The 16,657-nt window shown below is 46.9% G+C and overlaps 1 protein-coding gene across 1 annotated transcript in view; it reads left to right on the top strand.

Moving 5' to 3' along the window:
• Window positions 1-16,657, top strand: part of EXOC5 (exocyst complex component 5) — an 86,300-nt gene that overhangs the window by 47,020 nt on the left and 22,623 nt on the right. The window contains exons 13-14 of the mRNA XM_033951321.1: window positions 6,769-6,877; window positions 8,596-8,716. Of these exons, the coding sequence (XP_033807212.1) occupies window positions 6,769-6,877; window positions 8,596-8,716 (230 nt within the window). The remainder of the gene's footprint in view (window positions 1-6,768; window positions 6,878-8,595; window positions 8,717-16,657) is intronic.

Here is a 16,657-nt window from a genome sequence, read left to right as displayed (position 1 = left end):
TCTAAAACTGCAAGACCCAAAACAAATTAAAAAAAGTGACAGACCTGATAAAAATGTAAACGAGGGCTGGAATGCATACAGATCAGTAACCATGAAAACATGTGAAAGTGGCTTGAACAAACAAACACCAAAAAAAGGCACGAAAGAAGGGGGGGAGGAAAAAAATAATATTATTTCGTAGACTCCTGATGCAGGTAGGGTGGCCGAAACATGATCATGTCGAGTCGTTGAGTTGCTTTGGATGTATGAGCTAATTTGGATTAATAAAGATTTATCAGATGAGTTGAAAGACACTTTTTTGTGCACCAATCTGATTGGACATTTCCACTTTGCTCTTGCCTGTTTGATTTTGTGGAATTGCTTCCCCTGCTTTATTGTGTTGTGTGTGTGTGTTTGTAGTTTAAAGGTCTGCACGGAACGAGGATCGCGGGAATCCCACGGGGACACTCCCCTGACCCATGGGACTCCCATCAGGATGCCCCCCTGGCCCACGGGACTCCCACAGGGACTCCCCCTCCAGCCCAAGGGACTCCCATGGAGATGGAAACAGAGTTTGATTTACTGAAGCCTATCTAAATTCCGGCAATGCAGCTGAGAGACCAATCCGGTGCTGCGGTGGAAACAGCCATGCTGAACAGTGAGCTCAGCATGCACACAACTGAAAGCCTTGCTTGCTGATTGGTCCGGCGGCGCAGCGGGGCAGGAACAGCAAGCAAGGCTCTCAGCTGTGTATGTGCTGAGCTCACTGCTCAGCACGTACACAGCTGAAAGCCTTGCTTGCTGATTGGTTGGCAAGGCTAGAGCGGGAAGAGGTATTTAGTGAAGAGACTGACCCGAGGAGGCAGGAGACGAGGAATCGAGCAATTTTTTTTTTTCAGACCCGAGCCAAGGACAGAGCAGCAGTGAGCACAGCGGGAGGGAGGAGGTGCTTATCAACTTTCCTTCTCTTTCTCTCATGTTCTAATTCTTCCATACCCCGTCTCACTTTTTCTTGATCTATTCCCCATTACCACATTTCTACCACCTGTGTTCGCTGTCTTCCTTTTACTCATGTCCTTTCTATTCCCCCCCAATAACCATATAGTTCTACCATTTCCACTTCTCTCCTCACTCCCTCTCTAGTATCTTTACATTTCCTTATTTCTTCCCCTTCACCCGCCAAAATCTTTCTATTCCATCTCTTTCCTCCTGCCCCATCTTTCCTTCCTTCCTTCCACCCTCCCTGCTGTCCTCTCCTTCACACCCATTAACCAATATGTCTTCAGAGAGGCAGGAAGATTCGGCATTGATGATCCTGATGAAATCTTTTTACTGTGTTTTATATTTTTATATTGTGTTTTATTTTTGAATTCATCTGCACCTTTTTCAAATAAAGATTTCAACAGGATCATCAATTCCACAGTTTCTTTTGTGTTTGCACTGCTGTTTTCCTTGTGGAATCTCTTTGGTGGAACCCTTTTTTTTGTTTTCTGTTCAGGTAATTAACTTATAAACCCCCTTTTTTATTAAGGTGCACTAGCCGATTTAGCGCACGCTAAATGCTAACGCATCCATAGAATGTAATGGACACGTTAGCATTTAGCGTGCTGAATCGACTAGCGCACCTTAGTAAAAGAGGGGGTTTATAAGTTAATTACCTGAACAGAAAACAAAAAAGGGTTCCACTAAAGAGATTCCACAAGGAAAACAGCAGCGCAAACACAAAAGAAACTGTGGAATTAATGATCTTTTCAGAAGTAATTGCTGCTTTTTATGGGGACGAAGGGGATTCCTCGCGGGGACAGGTGGGGATGGAGGGGATTCTGGCGGGAATGGGTGGGATTTCTGTCTCTGCGCAACTCTCTAGTGTAGTTTGCTAATTCTGAGGGTGATTTTCAGGCTCATGTAAAGTTTCAGAGAAGTTGCTTGCATTGTTGTTTAAAAATTAGCAAGTATACTACAAATATTTTGTTAAAAGTATGACTGCTATGGAAGGCTGCAGCATTCTTTCTGCTGCTCTAAAGAGGGTAATTCAGTCAAGCTAATTTACTTACATAAACTGCTTTTGAACATTACCTTCAAGAATTCCTGCTTTACAAAGCTTTTACCCCATAGACACAGAATGGTGGGACAGTGCTTGGTGAATTGATATTACTGTCTATATCTTAAGACAATACTAACATGAATCAAAAGTTTTCCACAGGCACAATAAAATTGCAAATACTGAAAAGGGGTAACAACAATCAAGAAAAAAAGTTATTTACCTTCATGTTTAGGGGAACAGCCTATACAAAAATGTGCAAAATCTTTCCCTAGTAGAGCACAGACTAGAGCAGTGTTCTTCAACCTTTTTACACCCGTGGACCGGCAGAAAAAAAATAATTATTTTGTGGACCGGCAAACTACTAGGACTAAAATATAAAAATCCCGTTTCCGCCCCATCTCCGCGAGCTCGGTCCCCACAAATCATCTGATCCCATCCACACAAGCCTCAGTTATGATTTTATATTGAATGTATTTTATTAAAGTATAAAAAGAAACAATATTCTGTAGAATTGTCATTTTATAAATACAAATAATTCAGAGCAAGGATCAACAAAACCCCTGTCTCCCCTCCCCTTCACATATATCCCCTCTACTATCAAGAAAACTGAACAAGCCAAATTATTACAGAATGCTACACAGAAATATCATGCTAACAGAATACTGAAGTAACACATGACAGGAATAGTTTTAGGGGAGTGCAACTAGGGCAACTGCCCCCTGGTCAGAGAGCGCCCTAAGCCAGCTGAAAGTTAAGAAGCACTGCCTGGGTTTTGCAGTCCCCAGTTATGTCTAACACCAGCTCTAGCAGGATATATATTTCAAATCTGATATATTCTAATCACAAAATAGAAATAAAATTATTTTTTTCTACCTTTTGTCGTCTCTGGTTTCTGCTTTCAATCTTTTTTTCACTCTCTTCCTTCCAGCGTATGCCCTCTCTGTCTCTTCAATCCAGCATCTGCCCCTTCCATCCACTATCTGTCCTCTCCCCCTTCCATATGGTATCTGTCTTCTTTCTATGTCTCTCTCCCCTTTCCATCCAGCTTGTGCCCTTCTCTCCTATTTACATGATTCATTCCAGCTTCACTGCTCTCTTCATTTTTATCTCTCCTACACCAGATCTATCATCGTTGTCCCTCTGCTTATTTTTCTGCTGACCCCTTCCTATCATCAATCTCTCTACTTTCTCATGCCTGTGTCTCCCCTTCCCCTCCTCTAATCTCTCTGCCAGCTGTTTCCTTCCTTTTTTCATTCTCCCTTCCCTCCTCCTCCTGTCCAGCAGTAACTCTCTTCCCTTCCTCCCCTCCCAGCAGCATCTCTCCGTCTCCCTCTCCAGTAGCAGCTGTCCCTTTTTTTTCCTTGCCCAGCAGCTTCCCAGATTCCTTTCCCTCCTCCCCTCCCAGAAGCATCTCTCCTTCTCCCTCTCCAGTAGCAGCTGTACCTTTTTTTCCTTGCCCAGCAGCTTCCCAGATTCCTTTCCCTCCTCCCCTCCCAGAAGCATCTCTCCTTCTTCTCCCTCTCCAGTAGCAGCTGTCCCTTTTTTTATCTTGCCCAGCAGCTTCCCAGATTCCTTTCCCTCCTCCCCTCCCAGAAGCATCTCTCCGTCTCCTTCTCCCTCTCCAGTAGCAGCTGTCCCTTTTTTTCCTAGCCCAGCAGCTTCCCAGATTCCTTTCCCTCCTCCCCTCCCAGAAGCATCTCTCCTTCTTCTCCCTCTCCACTAGCAGCTGTCCTTTTTTTTCCTGGCCCAGCAGCTTCCCAGATTCCTTTCCCTCCTCCCCTCCCAGATGCATCTCTCCTTCTCCTTCTCCCTCTCCAGTAGCAGCTGTCCCTTTTTTTTCCTGGCCCAGCAGCTTCCCAGATTCCTTTCCCTCCTCCCCTCCCAGATGCATCTCTCCTTCTCCTTCTCCCTCTCCAGTAGCAGCTGTCCCTTTTTTTTCCTGGCCCAGCAGCTTCCCAGATTCCTTTCCCTCCTCCCCTCCCAGAAGCATCTCTCCTTCTCCCTTTCCAGTAGCAGCTGTCCCTTTTTTCCCCTGCCCAGCAGCTTCCCAGACTGATAGTGGTTTTCTCCCCTCCCAGCAGCTCTTCTTACTTCCCAGCGCAGCGATTCACGAAGGCAGCCTCGGGTCCTTTGTTGGGTCGCGCCGCCTCTGAGGAAAGAGGAAGTTGCATCATCAGAGGCAGCCGCGACTCAGCAAAAGCCCCGAGGCTGCCTTCGTTAATCGCTGCGCTGGGAAGTAAAGGAGAGCTGCAGAGAGGGGAGAAAGCCACTGTCGGAGGCTCCCCAAGATCTCTCCGGCCCAGCGCACGCTTCCGATGCTGATCTTGCCGGTCCTGCGCGGACCGGCAGGAAGTTCAAATGAGTCAATCTTGCCGGTCCTATGAGGACCGGCAAAAATTTCCTGCGGACCGCTACCGGTCCGCGGACCGGCGGTTGAAGAACTGTGGACTAGAGAGTTGCGCGGGGACAGAAATCCCACCCATCCCCGCCAGGAACCTCTCCATCCCCACCCGTCCCCACTAGGATCCTCTCCGTCCCCACCTGCCCCCCGTCAGGATCCTCTCCGTCCCCACCCATCCCCGCAAGGAATTACCTCCATCCCCGCCCGTCCCCATAAAAAGCAGCAATTACTTCTGACAGGATCATCAATTCCACAGTTTCTTTTGTGCTTGTGCTGCTGTTTTCCTTGTGGAATCTCATTGGTGAAACCCTTTTTTTGTTTTCTGTTCAGGTAATTAACTTATAAACCCCCCTCTTTTACTAAGGCTGACATGTCCATTATATTATATGGAGGAACCCTGCTTCCAAAGCCTTCCATCCCCGTGGGAGTCCCGTTGGCTAGAGGGGGGGTCCCCGTGGGAGTCCCGTGGATTTGGGGGGGATTCCTGCGGGATTCCCGCGATACCCGTTCCCGTGCAGACCTCTAGCACAGACCCTATGCTAGGCCTCTGAGGACATTTGTAAGAGTCAAAATGGCCTGTATTTCAAGAGCTCAGCAGGGAACTTGGATTCCCCCGTTGAGGGAATTCAGTTTCTAGTGCTAATTACCCCCCAAATATGTAGCTAAATAACTTCTTTTTTAATATGTTTTCACTCTTAAGGGCATTAAACATTTTGTTATTGGTGACTTTTGGGTCTTATGATAAAGTGCTTGTTGAAATAGTACTATTGCAGAGGTAAGAACAGTCTATGGCAGGGGTGTCCAATGTCGGTCCTCGAGGGCCGCAGTCCAGTCGGATTTTCAGGATTTCCCCAATGAATATACATGAGGTCTATTTGCATGCACTGCTTTCATTGTATGCTAATCTCATGCATATTCATTGGGGAAATCCTGAAAACCCGACTGGATTGCGGCCCTCGAGGACCGACATTGGACATCCCTGGTCTATGGTATCATTTTATTTGTCTTTATCTTCGTCTTTGTTCTATGCCCAGTACAGAACTGGTTTTATTCCTTTTCGGACAATGCTCAGATGTGAGCTTTGTGTGATGAGGAATTAGGTTTGAATTACAAACACTTGTTAGTAAATTAGTTCATTAATGTTACCCCATAGTGCTACAAATGCAAGATTTTGAATGTTCGTCCGTAGTATGTTAGACCGGTAACTTGTAATATCAAAGAAATGTGGAATTGCGATTCATGTAAACCAGTTATATCCAGAAACTCAATATAGAGTTGTTATAGTTCTTAAGTTAATTGCTTCCGATAGCTGATTTTTCTTTTACCAACAATATTTACATGCTGCCATGCAGAACTTCTGACTTATACAAGGGAGTGCTGGAAAGTTCTCAGCCCAACCAGCTTCCTAAATTCTGAGTGTTATTTTGCCACTGTAGCTGAAAAGAGTGTTATCTTATTTTAAGTGCCAATTTGCAGAAACAAAATTCTGTGTTTTGACATTGTTTCAGATCATTGATTGAACCATATCCACGTCATTCTCTTCTTGGTTGGGCTGAGAACTTTTCATCAAACCTTCGTATTGCGCTTATAGAAATGCATGCCATCTGGAAGCACATATAATTTGCAATTATAATGTGTAGTTTCATTATTTTTTAGCCTAGTACATGCTAGGAAGTCTCTCTTTTCCTTTCCCCTTTCTTTCTGGTAACTCCCTAACCTCACTATTGAGCCTGGATAGGGGACTACACTTTTTAGCTAGTCACCTATAGAAGGTTGGCTAGCACTTTTTATTGTATTTTATTTAACAGAACCTTCTTGTTTCCAAAAGGTTTATTTCTCAGTATAATCAGATGCAAAATTGACTGATTATTACTTTTGGCTAGTTTTAATAAAATGCTTCAGCATGGACATTTTACCTGATTCAGCCAGCTCCCCTAGTGCTGAATCCATGCTAATTGTATGTAGCCTCGCGGTGGGATTGTTCTAGCAGTTCTCATCACCAGTCTGTGCTGTTATAGCAGCTGCGTCCACTTATCCTCCTTAGTACACAAAAGCTGGCAGCACTGGGTGAAATTTCTGTGCTGGAGAGAGTGCCAATGTGTCATTTGCCAACTCAAGAAACTGGACAGAAAGAACAAGTAAACAATAATTAACAACCTGACAGAATTGTCATCTAGATTATCAAAATATACATTGTCCTGGATTTTACTTTTTAAATGTTTGTTTACCTTTAGATTTTAGTTTCAGTTGGATTAATCAATTGTTCACCAGTTGCAGGCTGCCTTTCTAGATTGTAATAGCATATACCCCATGGAGAAATGTTTTGTTTATTTTTTCCTCTAAGTTGTCTGATCCTTCTGATCTGCCAAGGAATGCCTTTAGAATCTTTACGATTCTTGTTGACTACTTATGCATCGAGCACATTGATTATGCCTTGGAAGTTGGACTTGCTGGTAAGACTAAACTAGTGTGTTCATAAAATAATTCTTGAAAATCAACTATTCATTATCTGTTAACATAGACACTGATTAGAAATGTATGACTATACAAGTTTCTGTTCAGATGGTGTTTGACTTTGCTTATTTTAATTTCCATTGATCACCTTTGGAGTTTGAGAAATGCATGGTCTGTTAAATAAACATAGGGGTCCAGTAAAAAAAAAATATATATATTTTTTTTTGGAGGGGAGGGGGAAACAGTAGTTTCTCCATTTACTGAGTTATTTTCCTCTGCTCTCTCCCTATGTGTTTTAGCCCCCTGTTGTGCCATATCAGTAGGCCTTTGCCCTGTTTTTTGTTCTTTATTTTCATTAGACTTCAGAACATTAATGATCACGTATGATCACAGCACTCATCAGAGCCCTTCAGTATTGGAGCAATTATTAGCTTTCAAAATAATTAATTATTTTTTTTAAAAAATGTTCCCATGGGGAGAGCTTGAATTGTCCAAGTAGAAATTTCTATGGCTATAACATGTGAAGAAAATAGGCAGGCAAATATTGTCTTATGTAGCGCCAAACAGATACCGTATTTTTTGCTCCATAAGACACACCTGACCATAAGATGCACCCTAGATTTAGAGGAGGAAAACAAGAAAAAAAAACCCATTCTGAACCAAATTCTCCCTGCCAGGCTCTGCACCCAACCCTACACTCCTTGCCAGGCTCTGTACCCTGTCCCACTGTTCTGCCCTGTCCTGTAACCTGCCCCCAGTACCTTTTTTAATCCCCCCTCCCTTTTTTATAGTACAACAATTTTTATTGGTTTCCAAAATAAATTACAAACAGGGCATAGCCCAAAACAGAAACAAGTCCCATACAATAATCAAGCATACCACAGCATGACAGCTCCCCCCCCCCCCCCATCCTAGAGCAGGAAGCAACCTTCAGTATGCAGAACAATGAAACAAAAATTAAAAACCAAACTTTTTTAACCCCCGTCCCTTTTTAAAACACCCCCCATCCCGTCCATCTCTCTTCAAATCTCCCCCATTGCCTGGTGGTCCATTAGTGCATTGGCCTGCAGGCGCGAGCGCTCTACGCCTGCCTGGGCCCACGCCGCCTCTTCCCGCCTTGTTCTGCACCTCCTTAAACGTCTCCCATTACCTGGTGGTCCAGTGGTGTGTCGGGCCTGCAGGCGCGAGCTTTCCGCCCGCCTGGGCCAGCGCTGCCCGCTGAATGGTGCCTTCATTTCTCGTGACTTTCAGACTCGCGAGTTCAGACTTTGGAGTGGTCTAGTGGTTAGAGCAGCTGCCTCAGCATCTTGAGGTTGTGTGTTTCATTCCCACTGTGCGCAAGTCACTTAACACTTCATTGCCACAGGTACAAAATAAGTACGTGTCTAAAATATGTAAACCGTTTTGATTGTAACCACACAGAAAAAGCAGCATATTAATTCCCATTCCCTTTACGTTGTATTTTCTATTAAAATGTTTCCTTTAACCTTTTGTTCATGGATAATATAAGTGTAGCAGGACTTTTAGCTGGAAAAATAGTCTGTGATTAGTACAGTTGTAGAATGTTGGTACTGTACAGTGGGTTATTTTTTTATGCTGCATGTAGATTCATTGATTGGGGTGCGAGGCTTACTTTTTCTTTCTTTCTTTCTTTTTTTTTTTTTTTTTTTTAGATGTGTTTGCTATAAAGTCTGTCCTATGTTTGCTTCTGTTTTAGCCATTCCTTCTCCCGATTCCAAGAATGCAAATCTTTATTTCTTGGATGTTGTGCACCAAGCCAACACAATATTTCATCTGTTTGACAAACAGTTTAATGATCATCTTATGCCACTGATAAGGTGAGAGACTTTTTCTCTTTTATGGCATTCCATGAAAGGATGCTCCATGCTAAAAGCAGAGTTAGAGCTGTAATAGGGAAAAACCTCTTGGAAATGTGGAAGCTATCCATGCTAATCATGACTTAAGTATTCATTGCCTCAAGTGTTGAGTAACCTGAGGCTTATGATCCCTGCAAGAATGAATATTTCTGTTCTTTCTGTGGAAGCTAAATATAGTCTAGAGCAGTGATCTCAAACTCAAACCCTTTGCAGGGCCACATTTTGGATTTGTAGGTACTTGGAGGGCCTCAGAAAAAATAGTTAATGTCTTATTAAAGAAATGACAATTTTGCATGAAGTAAAACTCTTTATAGTTTATAAATCTTTCCGCTAAGTTTATAAATCTTTCCTTTTGGCTAAGTCTTAATAATAATATTGTCATTTATAGCTAAAGAGACATATGATCAAGAAACTGTTTTATTTTACTTTTGTGATTATGATAAACATATCGAGGGCCTCAAAATAGTACCTGGTGGGCTTCATGTGGCCCCCGGGCCACAAGTTTGAGACCACTGGTCTAGAGAAAAATATAAGCCAAAGGCGCATCACTGCATTTCCTATTATTCAAGTGTGGCAGAAATATGAATGAAATTAAATAAATAGCTTAAAAGTTATTGGATGGCAGGAAGCAGGCGTATACGCATACATATCGATGATCTCTGACAGACTAGAAAGCAACACAGTTTTCTGAAGCAAGTCTGACTTCTTTTGGAAGGAGAATGAGTTTTTCTATAGAATCCAGTATTGCCCAATGAACTTGAGGATAGTCATAAAGGATAGTAGTCTAACTTTAATTGCAAGGCTCCCAAATTGGTCTTTTGAAAATTGATGGGCATAACCTACTAAATTTAGGCACCAGTTTTTGATTAGGCCCCTTAATTTAGATCCTTCAAAAGTGGGTACAGTTTTATATTGAGATGTGCTCTTACTTACAGTTATCCCAGGACAAGCAGGCAGGCATTCTCACTAGTGGGTGATGTCATCCGACAGAGCCCCGATACGGACATCTTGCAAGCATGTCTTGCTTGAAGAAACTCAGAAGTTTTGAGATGCCCGCACCGCGCATGCGCCAGTGCCTTCCCGCCCGATGCTCCGGGCGTGTCTCCTCAGTTCTTTTTCTTCCGCGGAGCTGAGAAGTCTATCTTCAATTTGCGCCCATTGAATCTCTTTTTTGCCTTCTATTTTGCCGCGGGTTGAGTTCTTTTGGCTCTCCTGTGCATTTATTTCTTTCTTTGATTTCTTTTAAAAAAAAAAAAAAAAAAAAATTTTTCCTTCCAATACCGGGTCGGCCGTGTGGCTGGGGCCCCGTGCCTTCGACCTTGCGGCGGAGCTTTTCCGGCCTATGTCCCGTCCGATTACCGGTTTTAAAAAGTGTAGCAAGTGCCAGCGCGCGATTTCGCTCATGGACCCTCATCGACGCTGCTTACAGTGTCTGTGACCGGATCACTTCCCGAAATCGTGCCGGCCTTGCTCCACTCTGACGGCGAGAGCGTTTAAGCGCCGCTGTCTACTGTGGGAGTCCATGTTCAAGATGGAAGCTTTATCGGATCCTGCAGCTTCGACATCGATGGGTGCTTCGACTCCTTCCGCGAAGCCCTTTGCCTCCCCGGCTGCTTCGGGCCTCCTGAAACCGGCATCGTTCACACCGGTTTCGGCCCCGGCTTCGGCGCCGGGGCCTTCCTCCGTCTCCTCGGAGCAGGTATCGACCCCGACAGTTCCACCGGTGGTGCTCAAGGTGCCGAAGACTGGCAAGCAGAAGCACGCAGCACCGAAGGAGCGCGGAGACCGTGCGGAAGGGCCCCCTTTTGGTGCGGATCCATCCATATCGGCTTCGTTGCGGTCCCTTCTGGAGGCTCAGTTCGTGGAGCTCATGCAGACCATGGGGCCTCGGCTGATTGCCACCATCCAGGGTGACCTCCCAGCTTCAGCTTCGAGGGGCGGACCGCCCCCTCCTCCTCCTCCTCCTCGTCGCACGACCTCGTTGCTCGGCGAGGAGGAGCGGCGAGCGGTGTCCGGGTCCTTGAGGAGGTCCTCCATTAGTGCTGTGCCTCCTTTGGAACCGATTCCCTCGAGGAGGGCCTCCCTTAGTGATAGGCCTCCCTTGGAGCCCATCCCCTCGAGGAAAGCCTCGTTTAGTGACCTGCCTCCCTTGGAACTGATTACTCCGCCCCATGACTCAGTGTGGCGTCCACCTTCGGGGCCACCCAGTCCTGGGCATAGCAGGAAGCAGGACGAGTTCTTCCGAACCCCCTATCAAACCTGGGCGGTGTCGGGGGAGGCGCCGACTCTTCCGCCTCTGCGATCGACGGCATCGAGTCCGATCTGCTCCTTGGAGGCGTCTGAACCAGTTTCTCACAGACGGGCTCGATCCCCTTCCAGGCATCAGGAGGGGCATCGATCCAGACATTCTTCGAAGCATTCCTCTCGGCACTCGACCGTCTCGCCTCAGAAGAAATTGCCTCGGTTGGGGTATGCTGCTTCGACTGGGTCTCCTCCTCCGGGCCCAGAGTTCGAGGACCCCGAGGTTTTCTACTCGTCCTGTTGCTCGCAGACCTCTCTGGAGCCTGAAGCCTCTTCTTCTTCTAGTCCGTCTCGTAGACCGGCGACGGCAGACCAACTGTCCTTTTCATCGTTCCTCAGGCAGATGGCAGATGACATGGACATTACTCTCGATGCTGGGTCTCGATACTCCAAGGAGTACCTCGATACCATGCACTTGCCTCGTCCTCCGGTGGAGTCCTTGCGACTTCCCCTGCACAAGCTCCTCGACCAGACCTTCATGCGATGCTTCGAGTCTCCTTACTCTATCCCTGCGGTCCCTGGCAAATTGGATGCGCGGTACCGCACGGCGCATCATAAAGGCTTCGAGGGTCCTCAGCTTTCTCACCAGTCCCTCCTGGTCGAATCCTCGCTCAAGCGGTCTCATCCTGGCCAGGTCTATGCTTCAGTGCCTCCGGGCCGCAAGGGCAGAACCATGGATAAGTTTGGTCGACGCATCTATCAGAATTCGATAATGGCGTCTCGAGTCCTGAATTACAATTTCCACTTTGCAGCCTACTTGGAATTTTTTCTACCTGTGCTTCGGAAGTTCACACCCTACATCGAGTCCCAGGCTAGGTTTGAGTTTGAGGAAGTGGTTGCTTCGCTGTCCCAACTTCGGCTTCAGTTAATGCAATCTGCCTATGATGCGTTCGAGCTCTCAGCCCGAGCGGCGGCCTGCTCGGTGGCGATGCGCCGGTTGGCCTGGTTGTGGACCATTGATATGGACCCGAATCTTCAGGACCGCCTGGCGAACGTCCCGTGTGCTGGGGCGGATCTTTTTGACAAATCCATCGAGACTGTTACGAAGAAGTTGTCTGACCACGAAAAGTCCTTCCAATCTATCCTTAGGCCGAAGCCTAAGTCTCAGCAGTCTCGACCTTCTCGTCCGCCGTTGATTTATCAGCGGCGTTATCAGCCGAGGCAAACTCCACCTGCGAGGCAACTGGCGAAGCGCCAGCCTCCCCAGAAGGGTCAGCCTAAGTCTCAGTCGCCTGCTGTCCCTAAGACCACTCAGCCTTTTTGACTGTCTCGTCGAGGGCATAACCAACCTCGTTCTGCCTCCCCCTGTTTTTCCCATTGGAGGGCGCCTCCATCATTTTTATCATCCCTGGGAGGCCATAACAACCGACCTCTGGGTCCTTACTATCATCAAGGAAGGATACTCTCTTCATTTCCATCGGGTCCCTCCGGACCACCCTCCAAGAGAGTATCCTTCCAACTTGACTCAGACCGCCCTTCTTCTCCAGGAAGCTCAGGCTTTGCTCCGGCTTCGTGCCATGGAGCCGGTCCCGACGGACCAACTGAACCAGGGGTTTTACTCCCGGTACTTCCTTGTTCCGAAGAAGACGGGCGACCTGCGACCCATTTTGGACCTCAGGGCCCTCAACAAATTCCTAGTCAAGGAGAGGTTTCGCATGCTGACACTTGCTTCTCTCTACCCTCTCCTCGAGCAGAACGACTGGCTATGCTCTCTGGATCTCAAGGAGGCCTACACTCACATTCCCATTCATCCGGCCTCCCGCAAGTTCCTCAGATTTCGGGTGGGACATCTACATCTGCAGTATCGAGTGCTTCCATTCGGCCTGTCCTCGTCTCCCAGAGTCTTCACGAAGTGTCTGGTGGTGGTGGCCGCTGCACTCCGGAACAGGGGTCTTCAGGTATTTCCATACCTCGACGACTGGCTCATCAAGGCCCCGTCAGCTCCAAAGGTCATTTCGGCGACCTTGACCACGATCTGCTTCCTGCAGAGCCTAGGCTTCGAGATCAATTTTCCCAAATCTCATCTGCAGCCTACCCAGTCCCTTCCCTTCATCGGGGCGGTACTGGACACCATTCAGCTTCGAGCATTCATTCCTCCTCAGCGCATGGATGCTCTTCTTCGTCTCTGCCAGTCTGTATCTTCTCGCCAGTCCATCTCAGCGAGACACTTGATGGTCCTCCTGGGCCACATGGCCTCTACAGTTCATGTGACACCCTTTGCCAGGCTCCATCTCAGAATTCCTCAGTGGACCCTAGCTTCTCAATGGACTCAAGTGTCAGACCCGTTGACTCGACACATCATAGTCACTCCTGCTCTTTAGCAGTCTCTACTTTGGTTGATGACCTCTTCGAATCTATCCAGAGGTTTGCTGTTTCACACTCCTCCTCATCAGAAGGTTCTCACAACCGATTCCTCGACCTATGCCTGGGGGGCTCATCTGGATGGGCTTCGCACTCAGGGATTCTGGACCAGTGCGGACCGACTCCATCAGATCAATCTTCTGGAGCTCAGAGCCATCTTCTATGCTCTTCAAGCTTTTCAACATCTGCTTCACGACATGGTGGTCCTCATCCGTACAGACAACCAGGTCGCCATGTATTATGTGAACAAGCAGGGGGGCACGGGATCGGCCTCCCTCTGCCAGGAAGCTCTCAGAGTCTGGGATTGGGCAGTTTGCCACAATGCCTTCCTCAAAGCTGTCTACATTCAGGGGAAGGACAATGTCTTGGCAGACAACTTGAGTCATCTCCTCCAGCCTCACGAATGGACTCTCCATTCCAACCCCCTTCATCAGGTCTTTGCACAATGGGGGACGCCTCAGATAGACCTCTTTGCGGCTCCCCACAACTTCAAGCTGCCTCAGTTTTGCTCCAGGATCTACACTCCTCATAGCCTCGAGGCAGATGCCTTTCTGCTGGATTGGGGGAATCGATTTCTGTATGCGTTTCCTCCATTTCCTCTCATTCAAAAGACTCTGGTCAAGTTGAAATCAGACCAAGCCACCATGATTCTGATAGCTCCTCGGGGGCCCAGGCAACCTTGGTTCTCCCTTCTACTTCAACTCAGCAGCAGGGACCCGGTCCTTCTCCCAGTGTTTCCTTCTCTGCTTACTCAACATAAAGGATCACTGCTTCATCCCAACCTGCAGTCTCTCCACCTGACAGCTTGGTTCCTCTCAACGTAACCCCTCACCAGTTTTCTCAAGCGGTGAGGGATGTCTTAGAGGCTTCTAGGAAGCCTGCTACTCGACAATGCTACTCCCAAAAGTGGACTAGATTCTCTTCCTGGTGTATTTCCAATTCCAAAGAGCCTCAGCGTGCTTCCCTATCTTCTGTGTTGGACTATCTTCTACACCTGTCTCAGTCTGGTCTCAAGTCGACATCTATACAAGTCCACCTGAGTGCTATTGCGGCTTTCCATCAGCCTCTACATGGGAAACCTCTCTCTTCTCATCCTGTGGTTTCCAGATTTATGAAAGGACTTTTTCATGTCAATCCTCCTCTCAAACCGCCTCCAGTGGTTTGGGATCTCAATGTTGTCCTTTCTCAGCTTATGATACCTCCTTTTGAGCCTCTGAGCAAGGCTCCACTAAGGTTTCTCACTTGGAAAGTGGTTTTTCTGGTGGCCCTCACTTCTGCTCGCAGGGTCAGTGAGCTTCAGGCCTTGGTGGCGGACCCACCTTTCACAGTATTCCATCATGACAAGGTGGTCCTCCGCACTCACCCGAAATTCCTGCCTAAAGTGGTCTCTGAATTTCACCTCAACCAATCCATTGTGCTTCCAGTGTTCTTTCCAAAGCCTCATTCTCATCCTGGAGAATCAGCTCTTCACACTCTGGACTGTAAACGTGCTTTGGCTTTCTACTTGGATCGCACCAAACCACACAGAACTGCTCCTCAACTTTTCGTCTCCTTTGATCCAAACAAGTTGGGACGACCTGTATCGAAGCGCACCATCTCCAACTGGATGGCGGCTTGTATCTCTTTCTGCTATGCCCAGGCTGGATTACCCCTTCCCTGTAAGGTCACAGCCCATAAGGTCAGAGCAATGGCAGCCTCTGTAGCCTTCCTTAGATCGACACCGATTGAGGAGATTTGTAAGGCTGCCACTTGGTCCTCGGTTCATACATTCACCTCTCATTATTGTCTGGATACTTTCTCCAGACGGGATGGACAGTTTGGCCAAACAGTGTTACAAAATTTATTCTCCTAAGTTGCCAACTCTCCCACCATCCCATTGAGGTTAGCTTGGAGGTCACCCACTAGTGAGAATACCTGTCTGCTTGTCCTGGGATAAAGCAATGTTACTTACCATAACAGTTGTTATCCAGGGACAGCAGGCAGCTATTCTCACGTCCCACCCACCTCCCCTGGGTTGGCTTCTCTGCTAGCTACCTGAACTGAGGAGACACGCCCGGAGCATCGGGCGGGAAGGCACTGGCGCATGCGCGGTGCGGGCATCTCGAAACTTCTGAGTTTCTTCAAGCAAGACATGCTTGCAAGATGTCCGTATCGGGGCTCTGTCGGATGACATCACCCACTAGTGAGAATAGCTGCCTGCTGTCCCTGGATAACAACTGTTACGGTAAGTAACATTGCTGACTTTGCCTTGGGTGAATCTCTTCATAAAAGTGCTTAATAAAGCCCAATAAATAAATGCAACAGACATTAAAATACTTGAAAGACATTAATGAAAAAGTAAGCCTTTTCAAAAAATGAAAAGGCTTTAAAACTAGAGGACATGAAATAAAACTGCAAAGAGGAGAACTCAAAAGCAACATTAGGAAATATTTTTGCACAAAGAGGGTGGTAGATGCCTGCAATGCTTTTCTTTGGGAGGAAATGGAAACAAAAACAGTGACAGAAATTTTTTTTAAAAAAGTTGTGGGATAAACACAGAGGAACCCTATATAGCAGGGGTGTCAAAGTCCCTCCTCGAGGGCCACAATCCAGTTGGGTTTTCAGGATTTCCCCAATGAATATTCTTGAGATCTATTAGCATACAATTAAAGCAGTGCATGCAAATAGATCTCATGCATATTCATTGGGGAAATCCTGAAAACCCGACTGGATTGTGGCCCTCGAGGAGGGACTTTGACACCCCTGCTATATAGTTAAGAATGGAACAAAAATACAGAGCATTTCCACTCAAAGCAAAACTTAAATGTATTCCACACTTCAGTTATAACTGTAAAGGCAAAGGGTGGTATGGGGAGAAGTGGAAATGTTCTGCAGAGAGCAGCAAACATATCCCTTGCCACATTTCTGGGAGACTGGATGGGCCATTCTAGTCCTAAAGCTGAGTTTTAGAGCAAATTGGACAAGTTTCTGGATATAGATTCATTAATAATTAGGCACGTGGGGGGTGGGAGGTGGAATTGTATAAATGGTGCTCAAAATTCAGGACTGAATGGACATTCTGGGATCAGTGCCCTTTGTAGAATGGCATGTAGCACCAGGATTTGTGCCCAACTTTGGCGTGAGAAGTTATACCAACTGAAACCAGGTGTAAATCCTGGCATGCAAGTTGAGCGTGGATCCTCCAAATTCTGTACACATTTTAAGGGAATACCTCTGGCCCACCCATGCCCCTCCCAGGGA

Source organism: Geotrypetes seraphini, chromosome 7 (assembly GCF_902459505.1).
Source record: "Geotrypetes seraphini chromosome 7, aGeoSer1.1, whole genome shotgun sequence".
NCBI lineage: Eukaryota > Metazoa > Chordata > Amphibia > Gymnophiona > Dermophiidae > Geotrypetes > Geotrypetes seraphini.
The sequence above is the reverse complement of the archived record's forward strand: the minus strand, read 5'-3'. Positions and strand labels throughout refer to the sequence as shown.